The following is a 20,747-nucleotide window of genomic DNA, read 5'->3' on the forward strand; positions in this document are numbered from 1 at the left end:
CAGGCACCATTGGCTCATCGGCCGATCGCTGACGGGCTTCAACCTCACCTGAGCAAACGCACGCTTCCCCAGGACCTAAGCATGGCACTGATGAAAACAGTTCCTGTGTGGGCGAATGTTTAGGGCCTGGCTCCTCAGAGTGTGGCCGCAGCAGCAGCATCTGCGAGCTGGCGAGGGATGCGCACTCCCGGGACCCCTCGGGTGACGGGTCAGAACATGCATTTTAACGAGATCCCAGGGGAGCCTTGAAGCTCAGGAAGCCCTGGTGTCACACATGGGGGCATGGGCTCAGTCACACTCTCGAGGCCCAGTATCTGGAATTCAAAAAGTCAGTAATCGCCGGAAGTTTCTCTCAGCTTGGCAGAAGAGATCTCTAAGTAAAGCTCCTCCAGCCTCTCAAGCATGTTGCCATGCACGCAACGCAGAGAATCCTGAACCATGGGCTGGGACGGACAGATGGACGGGCAGATGGCGGGAGAGGGGTGGGGCCTCCTCTGGGCCATGGAAAGCCTCCGTCCCGTCTATTTCTAAAGGGTTTTGGGCAAGACTAGGACGAGGACTTGATGGCACTGAACAAACCCCTCACGAGGCTGACGGACTCCTAATGGGGCCATGCCTGCCTCCTGCAGGGGCTTCCTCCGGAGCAGAAGTGGCCAGCTTCCTTCATCCTGTGACCTCCTTGCAGGGCTGGGGGAGGGGGATGTTAATGGCTGAGGTTTGCCCTGGCAGCCCCCACACCCTGAGCGCCAAGGCCTTTGGTGCCCAGGACTTTCTACTCTCTGATGTGTTCTCCAGCTTAGAAAAGACAAGGCAGACATTCCCGCTGGCTAATACAGCCTCAACTGAGCAGAAAGCAAATCGCCATCAAGAAGGGCTCTCAGAGAGCCACAGGGTACAGCACTGCAAGCTGGGATGCTCAGGACGCGCCCTTCACAGTTAGATAATAACTGCGCTCCAGCTGGGCTCAACAACTGAGCGTGCTCAGAAACCAGACGGGAGCCCGGCAGGGCGGAGAAGGCAGGAGCACCGCTGGGCCTGGGTTGGGCTCCCTGGCAAGGACCAGAGCAGGGACAGGAGCGCACATTTTCACTTCATCCTCTCCCGCAAAACTTGCTTTCCACGGTGCCTGGCCTAAACGTCAGGAGTGGAACTGCAGCTTCTCCCGTGTTAATCACCGCCTGGCCTCTGCCCACCCAGAGAAAGTGCCCCTCCTGAGCTGAGCAGGGGACAAGCAAGAGAGGCCGCCCTGCCAGTTGCCTTTTTCTCTCTTCACAAGTGAAAGTGGGGCACTGAGCCCCTTCTCTATTTTGCGGGGCTCAGGAACCCAGAATCAAAGCCACACAGCTGATGTTAAAAGATTCCAAAGAGCTTTAAGAACAGCCAGAGAGGTGGTCTTCAGAATCACCAGGGGTCCTGTTAGAATGCATATTCCTGCTCACGCTAGACCCTGAAAATCAGAATCTCTGAGGCCATGGCCACAATGTCTGCACGTTAATCAAGCTCCCTCAGTAGTTCTTATGCAAAGTGAAAGGCTGAAACGCAGATTTCCAGGATCCCCTGTATTATGTGGAATCAGCCCGCAAGGTGAAGCCCAGGCCTCTGAACTATTAACAGGCCCCCCAGACAAATATGATGAGCAACTAAATTTGAGAACAAATGCTCAAACACAGGCATGGTACCCATTTCAGACAGGCTAACTTAGGAAAGGACTCAGTCATTCTACCGGTAACCACACAAGTAGTTGGTCTCTCTCCACAAGGGACCTAAACTCACACATACACAGATGGGGGGTGGGGAATGTCTTAAAATGTAGATTTTATTATTATTCAGGTATAGTGAGGCCAATAAATCAGGAGACAATTGCCACTGAAAAGAGTTTGCTACTCACAGTTTCTGCTATGGACTGAATTGCATCCCCCGCCTCCCAAATCCGTATGTTGAAGTCTTAACCCCCAGTGTGACTCTATTTGGAGACAGGGCCTATAAGGAGGTAATTAGGGTTAAATGAGATCAAAGGGTGGGGCCCTGATCCAATAGGATTAGTATCCCTTTAAGAAGAGACACCAGAGAACGTACATGCCCTCTCTCTCTCTCTCTCTCTCTCCTCCTCCCTCAACCCCCAACATGGAAGGACACAGCAAGAGGGCAGCTGCCTACAAGACAGAAACAGAGCTCTCATCAGAAACTAAACCAGCCAGCACCTTGATCTTGGACTTCCCGGCCTTCAATACTGTGAGAAATAAACTTATGTTGTTTTTTAAAATTTTTCTATTTATTTTTTTGTGAGGAAGACTGGCCCTGAGCTAACGTCTGTGCCAATCTTCCTCTACTTTATGTGGGATGCCACCATAACATGGCTTGATGAGCAGTGCTAGGTCTGCACCCAGGATCCGAACCTGCAAACCCTGGGCCGCTGACATGGAGCGCATGAACTTAACCACTATGCCACTGGGCCGGCCCCAAACTTCTGTTGTTTAAGCCACCTAGTCTATGATATCTTGTTATGGCAGCCGGAACTGACTAATACAGTTCCTAAGAGGAGGGGGCATGCCACACCACACAGGGAAGCACCAGGCTTGGTCAGGAGGCAGAGGGGACAAGGGGAAAATGTGGGCAACAGTGTTTCTTGTGGATTCTGCAGGAAGGAATGGGTGAGGCAGAGTAGGCAGGTTTAGGATTGGCTAGTTTGCATAATTTCAGCAGTGTCAGGGTGCAGAGGCTGTCCCGAATGGTTGGTACCTGGCCCTGGGGTGATTAGCGCAGGGGACAGTAGCCCAGAGTATGAGCGTCTGGACTCAGAGTGTGGCTCTGGACTGGTTCCTTTGCATAGGAAAGGTACGCTCCTGAGCGAGTCATTCACTATCTCTAGGAATTAGCCAGTCCTGGAAGGGGCCATCCCTCCATGGGCAGCAAGGCCCCAAGATCAAAGCAACAGAACTACAGAAAATAAAAAGGCAGGATTAAAACAGGGTAGAGAAGAAAAGGTGCGTGGAGACTAAACGCCACTGAGAAGAGGGGAGAACAGAGCAACAGAGGGGTCAGGAAGACCACAAAGACCCAAGACCCACTGCTGACCTCATGTAAGCAGGCAACTCCCTCGCGGTCCCTCAAGAGCATGTCTTCCGCCTACCTGCTGCAGGTCTTGGCGCTCAGGTCCTTTAAGAAAGCTACAGTGCCTTCTCCTCTGGCGTTGAAGGACACCGTGCAGACAGGATACGGGCTCTCCAAAGCGCTCTCAAGGAGAAGCTCCTTGCACTCCTCAGGAACGTCCCCCACCACAAAGTAGTAAATGGATTCAATCTGCAAAACAGAGGTGGCAACAGTTTATCTCCCAGACGCACCCTGGCCTTGTCCCAGACCCATGGGCAATACACTCCCTACAAAACCCCCTCTTCAAAAAAACAGGCAGAAGAAGAGCAGCACTGCTCTGTGTTCTGCGAGGGCGCTTGGGGCCGAAGTCAAGAAGTGAGATGGTCACGCCCGGTGTCAAGAAGGTCTATGGGCAGTGGCGACAGTCTTCAGTTTTGCATAGGAGCGAGACGGTTGGCAAATTTGGAGAAGAGCTTCCTCCGAGCCCATGAATACATTACACAGGTCAGGAGTGGCTATTTTCAAGTTTAGGAACAAAGGAGGTGTTGGCACAGCCACTGCGGGCAGGAGGCTTATTAGTTATTTCCCATGGAGTGGCCAGAATTCTACAGCAAACTCATCCATCCTCAGTTCGAGGCAGGATGCGGGAAGGAGGGCATGTTCCCAATTGGTTCATCCTCTGGTCTCATCTCCCAGGGAAACACATGCCTGGGGGGCAAGGCTGTCCTGACTTCACACAGCAGGTCAGGAGCCAGGTCCACCCACCCGGCCTTGCCTCTCACTGCCGTGCCAGGTCAGGAGAAGAATGGGAGAATGAACAACCCCCTGTGTCAGGAGCCACATACACCCCAACCTGAAGCCAGGCATCTGGGAGATGCACACCTCACCCAGGTAGGACACAATCCCACATGCTCCCTGCTTAACTTAGAGAGACGTAAAATCCATCCACAGGGCCCGGTGACACAGTCCCACCCCAACCTCAACCACACTGCTCTTGCTCTTCCCAGGACTTTCTGTGCCTTCCATGGTGTTTGTCTCCCCTGCCACTCACGAGTTCTGTAAGCTCGGGCAAGTGACTCCACTCCAGTTTCTTCACTTGTGAAAAGGGAGATAAAGCGGTTTACCTCATGGCTGACTTTAAACAAGATGACACCCTTATGTATGTACGTAAATCTCAGAAAGTAAAAACCCAGGGAGAGTCAGGAATACATATCATCTAAACCTAACCCTAAAAACGCCCTTATGGATTGTCTCCACAGATAACCGGGAAGAAACCCCAGCAAACGATTTGTGTTTAAGGGATAGATAGATGTCTCCATTCTCTTAACCCCCATTAACTAAACGTAAATAACTAATTACCTCACCTTGACTTCAAACCCGGGACATAAACCCACCTTATGAGTTTGGTGGGTGGAGTGGACTTAAGAGAGAGGTGGACTTAAGGTCAGCTGCCCAGCTGGTTAGGACGCCTGTCTGCGGCAGCCAAGGAGGCAGGTGGGAAAAAAGCCCCCTGCCCCCCCAGGGCTCCTTCTCTCCACCCTTCAGCGCCAGCTCCTGGATTTTAAAAAGCACCTAGGGGAGGTAAAGACTCGGGAATGTAAACTTCTTCTAGTCAGTCACCCAAGAGGCAGAAAAAAGACCGAAAGAAGGAAGACACAGTGTTCTCCAGATTCCTTGTGAGACAACCGATATTGTTCTGCCGGCAAACGCACTCCATCTCATTCTGCCCCTGGTGTGAGACTGCACCTCGTGTAGGATGCGTTAAACAGGCTCCACTGAGCTGCACAGTTGTTAGTTTTCCAGCTGCGGAGCCCAAGTTTAGCACGGAGACAGGTTCATCCTCTCCTAAGGATCTAAAATCACACACAGCCCAAGACAGCGGAGCAGACACAGTGGGTATTTCCCAGGATTTGTTAAATCAGCAGGGAGGTGAGTGAGGACGAACATCTCTAGGCGGTTTGTCAGCGGCTTCTGACACCCTGCATCTCTGTGGCACGTCATGCAAACTCAGCTTCTTTGCTCTGGCAATAACCCAAGGGTCCGAAATCCTTGTGCAGAAATGTTTTTCCCTCGAGATTTCATCAGACTAAAAATTGCTGTAGCCAGCCATGAGTCAGGATTTCCTCTCCTAAAGCGATGGAGTTATCCTCTCACTACTCATTAAGTCCCTTACTCAGCTTCCTGCCTATGTTTGCAGTCAACTCAGTTATCCATGCTACCGATTTCCCGGGCTGTGCTTTCTGACAAGACCACCGATGCCACTCCATTCCCCTGCACACTGCCTTTCCACCTCTCCTTTCTGCTCAGAATGACATTTAGAAAAACAGAGAGGATGATAACGTATGCTACCTATCACCATCCCCCCAAAATTGGCAAAATGCCTTTTAAACAGAGATGAAATGGCCATCGGCTATTTGGGGTGATAAGCTAACATAAATTATTTTATTCAACACTCCCAACAGTCCTGCAGAACATGAATTCTCATTATCACACCTAGCTTACAAATGAAGAAACTGAGGCCTGGACAGGATCATTGGCCTGGTCTCGCAGCTGTCCACCCAGGTGCCTGACCCCATGAGCTTCTGCCCTGCCTTCAACCCCACACTCTGTTGGCTCATCGTGGCAAGGCCAGTCACCTTTTAGAGATGAACCTGAATCCCAGAATTGCAAGATCATAGGACAAGAAGGTGGCCAGAGACAGGCACTGCTTTCACTTCATTGGTTCCCACACCATCCAAGGCTCCTGCCCCCAGATATCAACGTCACTGACCAAAAGATGGGTCCAGGAGGTCATCTGGCTCAAGGCAATTATCTTAATGGGAATCCTCACCCCTTAACCAGTACCTCTGAGTTCCTTGAGGACAAGGGCCCGTCTTGAGGATCAGCAGCAGCAGCCAGGACCAGGAACAGCTTCCTCACTGACCAGCATTTCCCTAAATGCTGATTTGCACTGAATTTGATAAAACAATGCATGGGAAATATTTGAGTTCCATGCAGCTATTTTTCCATGAGTCAAAAACTCTTGCCATTTTATACTGCAGAAAATAGGATGGAGCATTTCTGTTTTCACTTGAAATGACTTATTCTGTCTCGGTCCTTTGTTCTGCAGCTTCCTATGGTCATCTGTATTCTGCCTGGCCATCCCTGCCCCAGGTTTGGGGGAAAAGAAGAACCAGACCGGGAGAGTCTGCTTTGGCTGCCACTGCCCTCTGCTCCCGCTCGTCCGAAGCCCTCAAGGCCTCCAGGTATAAAAATCTCCATTCTGCAATGAGGCAAAAGTGAAAGTCAGCCAGGGCAGCATCAAGAGCTAGACCAACATTCTGTCTTGTTGTTTGTACAACTTTGACCATTGCAACAGTTTTGACCAACACCAGACCTTGAGTCTAACTTCCAGATCCGGATGGGAGAGAGGCTGAGAGAGCACAAAGAGAAATCCAGCTGCCCTCTGGGCAGGCGGACTTCTGCTGAAAGCAGAAGCAAAGCCCCTGGGTCAGCCTTCTCAGGCAGCTGGGAATCGGGGCTCTGGATAGGCAGCCTTTTCTTTCCTCAAGTCCCCTCCCCTCCTGGATCAGAAGGCCTTCCAGGGCCTCTTGGCACAGCACCCCTCCTCATAAAGGCCAGGGAAGCCACCAGCTTCCAAAAGATGTGTCCTAGGACCAGAGGACACTGCAGAGCAGAAACCCTGTGCTAGACAACACGCCTGGGCTCTGAGGACAACACCAGTCCTTCTATACTGCCAATATTTCCTTAGTACCCGACAGGCTGCTCCTCCCAGGAACCAGGCTCTTTTTCACAGAATACACGAGTAATTCATCTATCAATACAGCTCTTCACATGACATTATTAGAGCCACGATTTAGACAGATCCCACGTTCTGCCCAGGCTCCTTGGGACCTGAAGGCTCACTCTTGGTCAGCCCTCTCTGTTCAATTTTCCTGGTCCACCTGTGGTTACAAAGCCCGGTCCTGGAGGAGGCCAGTGGCCTCTGGGCATCCTCCTTCACCGTAACCAAGCACATCAGTCAGCACTTCCTCTCATGTGGACCTGTACAAAACCCAACTTCTGTGTTAATCTTTGGACACAAGATAATGCTCACTTTCTTGGTTCCTTTCAGAACTCAGTCACGGGAGATGCTAACCCAAAGCAGATTATCATTAGTAAGAAAAGTCTGGAGTTTAGACTTACTGTTCAAAAAGTTTCTTAAGCCTTAAGTCTTTTCTATTCATAGCCGACTCCAGCTACTTGGATCAATTTAAAACTCACTAGGGTAGACGCGAGGGGCAGAGAGCAGAGGAGCAGGCCCTACGGGAACCCATTCCCCTCCCACCCCCACACACACATGCTTTCTTTCTACTCCTCATAAAACATAGGACACGGTGTTTCCATACATGAGGCAGTTGCATTTACTAGCATTTTTCCTGGGACCACACTCAGACACAAGCTGTAGGTGGAGGGACGCCCGGGTCTGCATGGTTTGCATTTCCTATGCTCCACAGTCTCAAGAGTTTTCAAGTGGCATTTGATGCTCAGTGCCTGGAAGCTGCTTTCGTCTCCCTCTTCTGTAGGATTTCCCTGGAGCCCGCTAAGCTGGTCCATACATCCTGGGCTAGGGATGAGCCCCAGAGAAAGGGGAAGCACAAACCAGCGGGAAGTAAAAGAGAAAATGAAGGTCCCCGGGAAATCCTGCAGTCACATCGGGTCGCCAGAGTCAGCTATGACGGCAGTGGCCAGTGGACAGACAAAGAGAGAGAACACCCACGTGCGTGCGCACACACATCCAAGAGCCTGTGAAATGTTCCTTCTTGAACGCTTATGATGGTGTCCAGACACTTGAAATTTTACAGATGTTAAAATGAACTTGAAAGGCCAAAGAACAAAGTAGCTTGTATTTTATTCTTCTTTAACGGGAAACATTTGTTCCTCTGGCTTCATGAGGATAAACAAGGTGTTTCCAATTTCAAACCATCACCCTCAGTATCAATAAACACACAGTCTGGTGACCACTGGGGACTGTCCTTTCAAGGTGCTGGCACATGGCCTCCTTGCCCAAGAGAAGACTTCTTAAGGCAGCAGGAAAAAAAAAAAAAAAAAAAAAGCTTGAAATCTACAGAATCCCCGGGCATCCAGAAACAATTAAGTATTAATTAGTACTAATTAATTAATTAATATTAATTATCTGTATCCCAAAGGAAAGCTGACCTACCCCCACCCGGGGAGTTGAAGCTGGCCAAAGGACCCTGCCTGCCCAGAGTACTTCCTCTCTAACTAGCCACCAGCCTTAACATTCCCACCGTCAGAGCCACTCCAAAACCACACACCCTTTGTGGCTAAAAGAATGTAAAATACCACCATTTAATCACTTCTTCCAGGTAAAGCTTTATTCCTAAAAGTTCCCTATGAAAATGTGTATGTGAATACATTAACATTTGAAAACAAATGATTCATCAGCTTGGACATACTTCACCTTGGAAAGCACAGGATAGACCCATTTGTGGAGAAGAGGAAGTAGGAGAGATTCAGAACACGGACGCTGGGGAAAGCCTATTTCCTCATCTGCAGCGTTCCATGAGGAGATTTTCAACCTCTCCTCTTCAGCAGAGACGGACTGATTGATCCAATTGTCAGGAGAGCGAGAGTGGAATTAAAATGTTGGAGACGCACAGCGAGGCCTAGCTCCCTGTCCTCTTGATGCTCAGTGGCTGTGAGCAGCAGGTGGCTCTCCCGACACTGGCTAGATGAGGTCTGCCCTGCACCCAATCTCCCCGGAGGGGGAGCCCAGCCAGGCCCAAGGGCAGGTATTAAGGATTCTCATTTGATTGGTCCTGCTCTGCCATCACCAAAGCTGCTATTTTGCTCCCCATCTGGGGCCTGTCACCTATTTCTCCACTGATTCCAAATTCAGAGGTGAATCAGATTAAGCCTTACGGGGCTCTTCAAAGCTAATGATGGGCTCTCTGTGGGATGCCACTGGAAGGGACCAAGGTCAGCTGAAAGGCAGTATGAGGATACTGAGTGTGAAAAAACAAGCTCGAAGCCACCTTCGTGACCTGGGGCCAGCCATGCATGCTCACTTACGGTGGTGTCTTTCCCAGCTTCCAGCAGAGCGTCCAGGCGGCTAGACTGGCTCACAGCCAGCTCGAAAGTCAGTTTCTCAACCCAACTGATGGCAGCAGCGATGGACTGTTCTGTCACAGGAGTAGCATTTTCCTGCCATTTCACAGGCTCTTGAGAAACCCTGAAAGGAATCACATGGGGCTGTCACTAGCCAGTGGTCAACACAGTCAGCAGCCCGCAGTCTCACAGCTACAGGCAACAAGCCACTTAGCGGCACCAGAGCTGAAAGAAAGCAAAAGCACCTCCCAGTCCTCCGAAAGTTACCAACAAAACAGGCAAGCTGTTTAAAACAGGTTTCCAGAGCACCGTTGCCTTCCACAAGCTGCACTGACCAGGAAAAACAATGTTTACAGGAGACTAAAAGATCTCAAAAACGTAAACATTAACAAATACACTAAAATTATTGAGGGAAGGGGGCCGGCCTGGTGGCACAGTGATTGCAGACCTAGGCACTGCTTATCAAGCCATGCTGTGGCAGCATCCCACATATCAAACAGAGGAAGATGGGCACAGATCTTAGCTCAGGGCCAGTCTTCCTCAGCAAAAAGAGGATTGGTGGCGGATGTTAGCTCAGGGTTAATCTTCCTCACACACACACAAAAAACTATTGAGGGAAGTTATTTTCATGAACAGGCAGGTTTATGTGCAACTATATTCTATCAGTAGTAAATTTATAAGGGTTCATTAAGATATGCAAATCAGCAACCATTTTATTACTCTAAAATTTTACTTCTGATTCTTTTATGACATTGTTTTCATGTTCTGAAAGATTCCCATCAGTTGCCTTTTTTGGATCAAAGATAGTATTGTTTTGAGTTCCGCAGAACATACGTTTTTAAATCCTGGGGTAATTTGATTAAATCATTTAGTTTGGGCTTGGAAATGTGATGGAACCTCCCCCTGAAAAAGAATGGCATTTGAATTTATTTATCTCTGTGCTTTTAATTGAATGAATTATATGAATCATATATGAATTCATAATTGTAAGAATTATATGAATCATAGACTAAATGAATCAGCCTGATTTGTCCCTCATAGCCCACCTCCAGAAGCAGAGGCCAGCTCACACTTGTGTCACTTCTGAGTGGCCCCTCCTGGTAGAGAATCCGGCTGAGTGGCATAGATGCTATACCATACATTTGCAACCAAGCTAAAGTGTTGCAGAATTAAGTACTTCCTTCCTTCAATGATACGCCTGTGACAGAAACAGAAGCCTGGGACAGAACACAACTAGGTAACATCCCCAAAGATCTGGAAATATTTTACTTAAAAAAGAAAAACTCAATTAGGTAGATGCCCCCCTCATCCAGATGTTTCCTGTCAAGGAGGTCCAGCCACTATTCCACATGAGAAGTTTGCACTAAAGTCCAAATTCTCGTGAATCCAAGAATCCGTAAATAATTGACTGTGAAAACTCTGAAATATGGGAAACTCTATAAAGCCAGCCACCTGTCGCTCTGATTAAAGGTGGTCAACTTACAGAGGAGGTCAACTTGAGTTGCAAACTCAGTCTGAAAAATAGTGAAATCTGGGACAAGTCTGAACTCATTATCCAAGCCAAAAGCTAAAATATGTAAAGGGATTTTATGCCTTAAATATATATTCAATACAATTCACACTCTTATATTCTGACCTTGCCATGCATTGACAAAGACGTCTGTTTTTAAATCTCTTCTAATTTTAAAACTAAGATGCCACATGCAAAACAGATAAAAGTTTTCTAAGATTTACTCCTTGTGGGTTTTCTTCTGGAATTACATATCCTAGGAAATTACAAGATAATACCGCCTCCCTCCCCGAAGAGATAACCATGTTAGCTATGCTACTTAACTCCAAATATATGAAAAATTACTTACAAATTTCCTTCCTATGGAAACTCACCATATGATATTGAACTTGGCTATGTGAGCCACCTGCTCCTGGAGGACCATTATTAGAGCATCTTGGCACAGATTAAGCTCCTCCTCCAGCATGCCACCAAAATCCAGCACTATGGTGATGCATTGTTCCAAGATGACACCAAAAATCTGCCGGCTTTTGCTAGTGAGCCAGTCCATCCGCAGCTTGTAGGTCTCCACGGCCTCTGCTAAGTCCTCCACAAACTGACAGATGAGCTCTGATTTGGCTGTCAACTTAAAATAAAATTGAAAAAACAAAACAAAATAAAAACACCTCAAAATAAGTCAGCTGAACCACAGTGTAGCCGGAAACAACAGGGTCCACTGAGTCATGGCTCCCGTCCTCAAGAACTGTGCATTAATTACACTAATGTGCATTAGTAACAATTTGGTAGATGACTCTCCAAATTCCCGGCTTTCAACTGAAAAACGCTTGGACGATTCCCGACAGAAGAAAACGTGATGAGGTGTTCTATTCAAAATAGAGCACTCTTTTAACCAAATGTGTTTCTAGATTGTGTTTTATCTTTGTAGTTACAGAATTACCTTTATCAGAAAATGCCCAAGGGCACAGATAGAAGAAAAGAGAGATCAGCAAAAAAATAAAACGCACTAAAAAGTTTTCCTAAGTACAACATGCCAAAAATATTTCTGAAAATGCTTCTAAACATGCCAGCACATCTGCCTGGCTCCCTTGGAGAGCTGCCGCCCCCGTGACTCCTCCTGATCACGACCTTTGTCCCATGTCCTCTGTCTCTCAGGCCAAGCTCCCCTGTGCCTGGATCACCTGAGCACCCATCGCTGTCACCAACACCTCTAGGGGCTGCCCCTGAAAGGTGACAGAGACTTGTGGGCAATTTCTTGTACACACACATAAACCATTGTTCACATAGATCAGGCACAATCATGCAAGGCTTTTCAGGGTGGAGGGAGATAGGAGACACAGAAAAGGAATAAGAAAAAAATGTTCCCTGTTCTGTGAAGAATCAAATTTTAAAAGATCTGGTACTTTAAAAAAAAAAACTTCAACAAACCTCAGAGCACCCCCAAATACCTAAATTGTTAAGAAAAATGTGTCTTCTGAAGACATCACGTAATTCCACATTTTCATGCCTCGGCTTGTGTTGTCCCTTCTGCCTTAAACTCCTCTCCTCCCCATCCCTTTGTGTCTCTCAAGCCTATTCCTCAAGCTCCAGCATCATTTCCTGCTGCTTTCCACGGCTCCTTCGGGCAGAATTCCTAACTCCCCCAGCAGCGTCCCCAGCACTTACTACAAGTCTCCACCACAACACGGAAACCAGGGTGTGAACACGTGACACGGGCTGTGGAGGTGGAGTTAGGTGGCGAAGACAAACATTTTCAACAGTTCTGTATGGATTTTACTGTGGTTCAGATGAAAAAACATATTTAGCCCACCAAACTCAAAAATCCATGGATATTATTGCTTAGGACCAGGCTAAGCATAAAAAGTAATGTAAATTTTTAGATATTAATAATTAACAGTCCCAGTGGTGCATGGATGCACCCTGACATGAACAGATGTCCATAAAGCCGCGCAATGGGATGTGCACCTCCGTGAGCTCCTCGTGGAGCGCCAGGGTGTCCACGGGGCCTGACGTGCTGGGGGGGGGGGAGGGGGGGGCCGGTGCGGGGGGAGGGGAGCGCAAGGGAATGAAAGACTCCAGTAGGAGGTGCTGCTCGCTCTCTGTCCGCCACTACCTGCGAGAGCGGCCCTCTAGTCCCAGTGCACCCGTCAGATAACATCAGCTGGCTCTTGCTTTTCAGCTAACCTCTGTCCTACTGATTTTTTCCTTTATTTTCAAGGGAAAATAAAGTGTTGATATGCAAAGGTTTTCACCTCTGGTCAAGAGCTTTCTGCACTCATCTCTAATAGGTCAAGTGCTTCCCTCTCCGGCTCCATGGCCCTGACTTTCATCACTCTGCACACGGCCAGAAGAAAACCTCCAGCCCCGATAAGGCCTAGGCTCTGCTGCATCGGTGCAAAGCAGCGTGAGCCTCTCCACGGAGCCCACTCCCAGACCTCAGCATCCGCTCACAGGACCTGTCCATCAAGGGGACTCTGACTTACGTTGTATACTCTGCCATCTTCCGCTCTGTAGAACTGTGGAAACAGACCATCTGCATACCGGGAAGCCACAGGTCTCCCCAGAGAAGTCACATAATCTGCGTGTTTACAAAGAGAAGCATTCAAAATGGTGCATTACCAAAGCTTTTTATTTTTATTTCAAAATGCTTTTCTCTGGCGCCATTCAAAATATATCCCCGGTGACACCAACAATCTGTGATGCTTCGTATTCTGTTCCAAATAATGGAGTATTTCTAGGTGCTATGATAAATGTAACTGTTTATGGCGGGTGTAATCCTTCAATGCATGAATGAATAGGGAGGAAGAACAGGGTTTGTTCCTTGGTTTCCTGGTTCTTTTGTCCAGAATGATTAAGGCAAAGGTCAAAAATACAACAGAGCAATTGTGTTTAATTCCCGACAGCTTTTGTTCAGGACTTCGACCTAGTTTTCAGAATTTTAAAACTTAAACTTAGATATTATCTATTGCTCTCTCCTGGGGGGGTTCATGAATAAATGAGTGAAGTGAAGCAAGAAGGTAATGGAGTCAGAATACTCACACGGAATGTCAAAACCATAAGATTTTCTCCTTAGATTATATGCTCAGCTATTCAACACCCATGGCACAAACACTGAGCACACACTGTGTGCGAGGCACAGTGCTTACCGGATGAGAAGACAGTGCTGCCTGAGACATACTTCTACTCCTTCATGGAGCTAACAGAAGGCTACAGAAAGGCTTTAAGGACTAACTACAACTTGGCAGGACAGAAGATGAGGTAAGGCTTCCCAGAGATATTTGTATTGTGACGATGATTTTATCGTTGTTATTACTAAGTCCCAAAGGTGGGAGAGAGAATGGTGGTACTCTCGGACCCAGCACCTCCTTTCCTCTGCCTTTCTAGGGAGGCAGGCTAACAGCCTACTTTGGAAAGGCAGAAAGGGCAAGGCTGAACTTAACAGCCTCTCAGGCCAGGCACAATCCCAAATCACCAGGAGTCCTAAAATTTACAAGTCTTGAAGTCCAGTGATCATAACAGTAAAGAGTAAAAAATGAATACTTGAATTTCATCAGCAATAACCTCACTCAATAAACCTCTCAAACTCAAAAATCTCCATTTCCAAAATTTCAACTTCTTAACTGATATTGATAGAGCAACTGCAAATCACCAGTAGTATTCTCTCTTTACCTAAGACATTTATCTGGAGTCAGGGGAGGGGGCTGTTTTTTGAGGGTTAAAGGAGATGAGTCTGTGGAAGACTCTATAAGCTGTAATGCCAATTAAAACATAAGGCATTGTGAGTTCTGCACCCCGTAATGGTGGAGTAGATTCTACTGGCTAACCCTCATACAGGAAAATTATAATTCTGGACAAAACATAAAAATACTTGAAGGCACTAGAGAGCAATCAAAAATTTCGCAGAAACTCAAGCAGCATTAATCCTTGAAAGAAGGAAATTGGTGAGACTTGCATTGATTTAGCAGGGGTGGCTGAGTTTGGAATTTGAGTCCAATCAAGTTACCTGCCTACCGTAACAGGAATCAGCTCTCCACCCATCAATTGATAAATGGATAAACAAACTGTGGTAAATCCATACAATTCATCTCCTTACATTATTTGGCCATAAAAAGGAATAAAGTACTGGTACATGCTACAACATGGATAAAGCTTAAAAACATTATGTTAAGTGAAAGAAGCCAGTCACGAAAGACCACGTATTACATAATTCCATTTATATGAAATGTCCAGAACAAGCAAATCTAGGGAGACAGAAAGTAGATTGCTTTGGGCTGGGGGTCGAAGGGTAGGATGGATAGCTAAGGAGTACAGGATTTCTTTTTGAGGTGATGGTTGCCCATATCTGTAAATATACTAAAAAATGCTAAACCGTACCTTCCATATTGGTGGATAGTACAGTATGTGAATTACATCTCAATAAAGCTGTTATTTTAAAAAAGCACATGTGAGAATCTAGCTGTTTTCTATTAAGATAGACACTAAAGAGATTTGCAAAAATGTGAAAAGATGCCACGCTTCTCAGTAAAATTTTTTGTTTTAGAAAATAAACTTATTTTTCTTAAACATATTATGTTAACATAAAATGGATTTGTTACCTTTAAATGAATTCATAAATATTTTTAAAGTTTTTAGTTTTAACTTCCAATACAGTTAGTATCAATAGATATAAAACGCATAACCTCTTATTAGTACAAGAGATTAAAAACAAAGACATGATATGAAAGTGTATAAAGGAGGCGTAATGAATTGAATAAAGAAATATCAAGGTAAAAACATTTAGCTACCAGTAGTAGGTAATCAATTCTAATGACAGTGGTTTTCTCATCAGAAATCATGGAAGCCAGAAGGAAGTGGCACAATGTTTTTTAAGTGCTAAAAGAAAATAACTGTCAACCCTAAATCTTATTATCTGGTGAAATTATTTTTCAGAAATGAAGGATAAATAAAGACATTGTTAGACAAAGAAACCTAAAAGAATTTGTTGCCAGCAGAGGTACTCTTAAAGAATGAATTTTAAAAAGTGCTATAAACAGAATAAAATAAGAAACCTTGAAAGACCAAGAAAGAAGAACATGGTAAGCATAAGTATGGGTAAATACAATAAACTTTCTTTCTCTTCTTGAGTTTCCTAAATTATGTTTGATGGTTGAATGAAAAATTATAGCACAACCTTGGGGGCTGGCCTGGTGGCACAGCAGTTAAGTTCACATGCTCCACTTTGGCAGCCTGGGGTTCACCAGTTTGGATCCCTGGCATGGACTTAGACATGACTTATCAAGCCATGCTGTTGCAGGTGTCCCACATATAAAAAATAGAAGATGGGCACAGATGTTAGCTCAGGGCCAATCTTCCTCAGCAAAAAGAGGAGGATTGGTGGCAAATGTTAGCTCAGAGCTAATCTTCCTCAAAAAAAAAAAAAATTATAGCACAGCCTAATGTGATTCTCAATGTATGAAGAGAAAATAACATATAAATGGAGAGAGTAATGGGACATAAGCAAAATAAAGTTTCCACTCTTTATTCAAACTGGTAAAATGTTGACACAAGTAGACTTTGATAAGTTATATATTTGTGCTGTAATACCTAGCACAACCACTAAAAAAGTTGCATGAAGAGATACACTCAAAAATACTATAGACAAAAACAGAATCCTAAAAAATGTTTAAGTAATCCAAAGATAGGAAAGAAATAATAAATGGAAAACAGAAAAAAACAGAAAACAAAAAGTAAAATGGCAGACAAGCTCTAACATATCAAAAATTACATTAAATGTGAATGCTATAAATACAACAACTAAAAGACAGAGACTGGCAAAGAGGATTAAAAAATGACCCAATAATAGAATGTCTACAAGAAACTTGCTTCAAATATAATGATGTATATGTTAAAAGTAAAAGGATGAAAAAAGATAGTCATCTAAGTATTAACAAAAAGAAAGCAGGATTGACCATATTAATCTCAGAAGCGTAAACTACAGAACAAAGAATATTACTAGGGACAGAGCAGGACATTATATAATTATAAAAGTGTCACTCCACCAGGAACACATAGCAATCCTAAATGCATATGCAGCAAACAACAGAGCTGCAAATATGTGAAGCAAACACTGATGGAACTGAAAGGAGAAATAGACAAATCCACAATTATAGTTGGAGATTTCAATACCACTCTCTCAATTTATAGAATAACTAGACAGAAAATCAGCAAGGATACTCAACAACACCATCAACAAACAAGAACTCATTGACATTTATAGAAAACTCTCCACAACAAGAGAGGAATACACATTCTTTCACATATACACATTTCACATTTACTCATTTGCACATTTCAAGTGCCCACAGAATATATACCAAGACAAACCATATCCATGACTATAAAACAAACCTCAAAAAATTTAAAAGAACTAAAACCAAACAGAGTATGTTCTCTGTCCACAATGGAAATAAACTAGAAATCAATAACAGAAAGATAAAAGGAAAAATCTCTGAACTCTTGAAAACTAAATAATATGCTTCTAAAAATCCATGAGTTAAGAGGAAGTCTCAACAGAAATAAAAAATACTTTAAATCAAATTAAAATTATAATACAACATATAAAAATTTAAGGGACACAGCTCAAGGAGAGCCAAGAGGGAAATTTATAGCATTAAATGCTTAACATAAGAAGAAATGAGAAGTCTCAAATTAATAATCTAAGCTCTCATCTGAAAGAAGAGCAAAACAAATCCAAAGCAAGCACAAGGAAATAAACAATAAAGATCAAAGCAGGAATCAATGAAATTGAACACAGGAAAACAGTAGAGAAAATCAATTTTAAAAAAGCGTCTTAAATTAATAAGATCAATAAAACTGACTAACCCCTAGCAAGACTGACAAAGATAAAAAGAGAGAAGATATGAATTACTGATATCAGGAATGAAACAGAGAACATCACTAAAGACCTTGCAGACATCAAAATGAATAATGGAATACTACAAACAACTTTATACACATAAATGAGACAACTTAGATGAAATAAATCAATTCCTCAAAAAACACAAACTACCACAACTCACTCAATATGAAAAATAATTTGAATAGCCCTATACCTATTAAGAAAATTAATTTCTAATTAAAAACTTCTTGAAAAAGAAATTCCTAGGCCTGGATAGGTTATCTGGAAAATTCTACCAAATATATTAAGAAGAATTAACATTCTACACAATATTTTCCAGAAAATAGAAGATGAGGGAACACTTCTCAACTCATTCTATGAAGCCAGTATTACCCTGATACCAAAACCAGACAAAGGCAGTATAAAAAAAGGGAAAATTACAGACCAATATCCTTCATGAATACAGATGCAAAAATCCTTAACACAATATTAGCAAGTAGAATTCAGCAATATATAATAAAAACAATTATACAACATGACCAAGTGATATTTATTCCAGGATACAAAGCTGGTTTAATACTCAAAAATCAATCAATATAATCAACCAAATTAACAGGCTAGGGAAGAAAAATCACATGATCTTTTCAATTGACACAGAAAAAGTATTTGACAAAATTCAATACCTATTCATGATAAAAAAAAAAAACTTTCAGAAAACTAGGAACAAAAGGGATCTTCCTCAATTTGATTTTTTTAAAAATCTTAAAAAATCTACAGCTAACATACTTAACAAAGAAAGACTGAAAACTTTCCCCCGAGATCTGAAATGAGATAAGGACGTCTACTCTCACCACTGCTGTTCAACATAGCACTGGAAGTTCGAGCCAACACAAGACAAAACAAGGAAATACTAGGCATACAGATCAGAAAGGAAGAATGAAAACTTTCCCTATTTGCAGATGACATCATGGTCTACCCAGAAATCCCAAGGAATCAATAACAACAACAAACTCTTAGAATTAATAAGTGAGTTCAGTAAGGTCACAAGATAGAAAGTCAACATTTAAAAAAATCAACCATATTACCATACACTAGCAATGAACATGTGGAAACCAAAATTTAAAATACAATATCATTTATAATTGCTCAGAACAATGAAACATTTAGCGTAAATCTAACAAAACATGTGCAAGACTTGTATACTGAAAATTACAGGACAGCTGATGGAGGAAATCAAAGAAGCAAATAAATGGAAAGCTATTCCATATTCATGGACTGGAAGCCTCAAAATAGTAAAGACGTCAATCTCCTTAAATTGATATACATTTCCTATCACAATCCCAGCAATATTTTTATAGACATAGACATGCTTATTCTAAAATTTGTATGTAAATGCAAAGAAACTAGAGTAGTTAAAATAATTTTGAAAAAGAATAAAGTAAGAGGAATCAGTCTACCCAATTTCAAGACATTATATAGTTATAGTAATTAAGACTGTGTGGTATTGGTAGAGAGACAGACACACAGATGAAGAGAACAAAACAGAGAACCCAGAAATGGCCCTGTGGAAGAAAAGTCAACTAATTTTTAGCAAAGATGCAAAAGCAATTCAAAAGAGGAAGGGTAGTCTTTTAAATAAAAGGTGCTGGAGTAACTGAATATCCATAGTCAAAAAATGAAATATATAGAAACTAACTCAAAATTGATCACAGGCTAAATGTAAGACACAAAACTACGAAAATTTTAGGAAAAAAAATAAGAGAAAATCTTTGAGACCCAGCAAGATCCAGCCAGGTAAAAAGTCAATAAATTGGACTTCATCAAAATTTAAAACTTTTGCTCTGAGAAACTCTGTTAAGAGGATAAAAAGACAAGCTACAGACTAAGAGAATATATCTGCAAACCACATATGTGACAAAGGACTCATCTAGAATATATAATGAATACTCAAAACTCAATATTAAAAAAACAATCTAGTTAGAAAATGATCAAAATACATATGAAGAAACATTGATTTTGCCAAAGATGATATACAGCAAATAAGCACATAAAAAGATGTTCCACAAAACTAGACATTAGGGAAATACAGGTTAAAACCACGTTGAAATATCACTATACAACTATCATAACAGCTAAAATTATTAACTGGTGACCATACCAAATGCTGGTGTGATGTGGAAAAACTATGTCACATACATTACTGATGTGAGTAGTAGAGACATGCTGGAAAACAGTCTGGCAGTTTCTTAAAACAAAATAAAATAAAACAAAACAAAAAAGTAAATATACACTTAACATACCACCTAGCAATTACATTCCTGGTCATTTATCCCAAAGAAATGAAACTTATGTTCACACAAAAACCTATAAACAATTGTTAACAGCAGATTTATTTGTAATAGCCCAAAACTGGAAACTACCCAAACGTCTTTTAACGGGTAAGCGGGTAAACAAACTGCGGTACATCTATACCATGGAATACTACACTGCAATAAACAGAAACAAACTATTGATACATGCAACAACTTGGATGAACTTCAAGGAAATAATACCAAGTGAAAAAATGCCAATCTCAAAAGGTCACATTCTATATGATTGCATTTATATAAACCTTCTCTAAATGATGGAAAACAGACTGGGGGTTGCCAGGAGTTAAGGATGTTGGGGAGGTAGGGTGTCTGTATGACTATAAAGGTGTAACACAAGGGAGATCCTTGTGGCAATAAATAGTTCTATACCCTGACTGTGGCTGTGGTTACTCGAATCTACACAAGTGATAAAATTACACAAAATTATTCACACACAGTGTATCAATGTCAAATTCCTGGATTTGACATCATACTACAATTTTACAAGATGTAACCATTGGGAGAAATTGGGTGAAGAGTACTTGGGATCTGTCTACACAATCTTTGCAACTTCCTATGAATCTATCATTATTTTGGAATAAAAAGTATCAATCAATGAATCAATGATCCAAGAAAAGAGAAAGTAAACTAAAGACAATATCAGATAAACAAAAACTGAGATAGGCTGTCACCATCAGACCCGCACTACAAGAAATGCTTAAAAGAAATACTTTAGGAAAGAACACCAGATGGAACCTCGATTCTTATGGGAGGGAAGGATATTATAAATAGTAAATATGTGGATTTTAGAATG

At 43.2% G+C, this 20,747-nt stretch overlaps 1 protein-coding gene across 1 annotated transcript in view; it reads right to left on the reverse strand.

Annotated features, from left to right (window-relative positions):
- VWA3B (von Willebrand factor A domain containing 3B) overlaps positions 1–20,747 on the reverse strand; it is a 190,129-nt gene that overhangs the window by 159,392 nt on the left and 9,990 nt on the right. Inside the window, exons 3-6 of the mRNA XM_070512783.1 lie at positions 13,192–13,286; positions 11,086–11,336; positions 9,166–9,325; positions 3,131–3,300 (exon numbers count right to left, since the gene is read on the reverse strand). Coding sequence (XP_070368884.1) covers positions 3,131–3,300; positions 9,166–9,325; positions 11,086–11,336; positions 13,192–13,286 — 676 coding nt within the window. The remainder of the gene's footprint in view (positions 1–3,130; positions 3,301–9,165; positions 9,326–11,085; positions 11,337–13,191; positions 13,287–20,747) is intronic.

The sequence above is a fragment of the Equus asinus genome, chromosome 6 (assembly GCF_041296235.1).
Source record: "Equus asinus isolate D_3611 breed Donkey chromosome 6, EquAss-T2T_v2, whole genome shotgun sequence".
Lineage (NCBI taxonomy): Eukaryota > Metazoa > Chordata > Mammalia > Perissodactyla > Equidae > Equus > Equus asinus.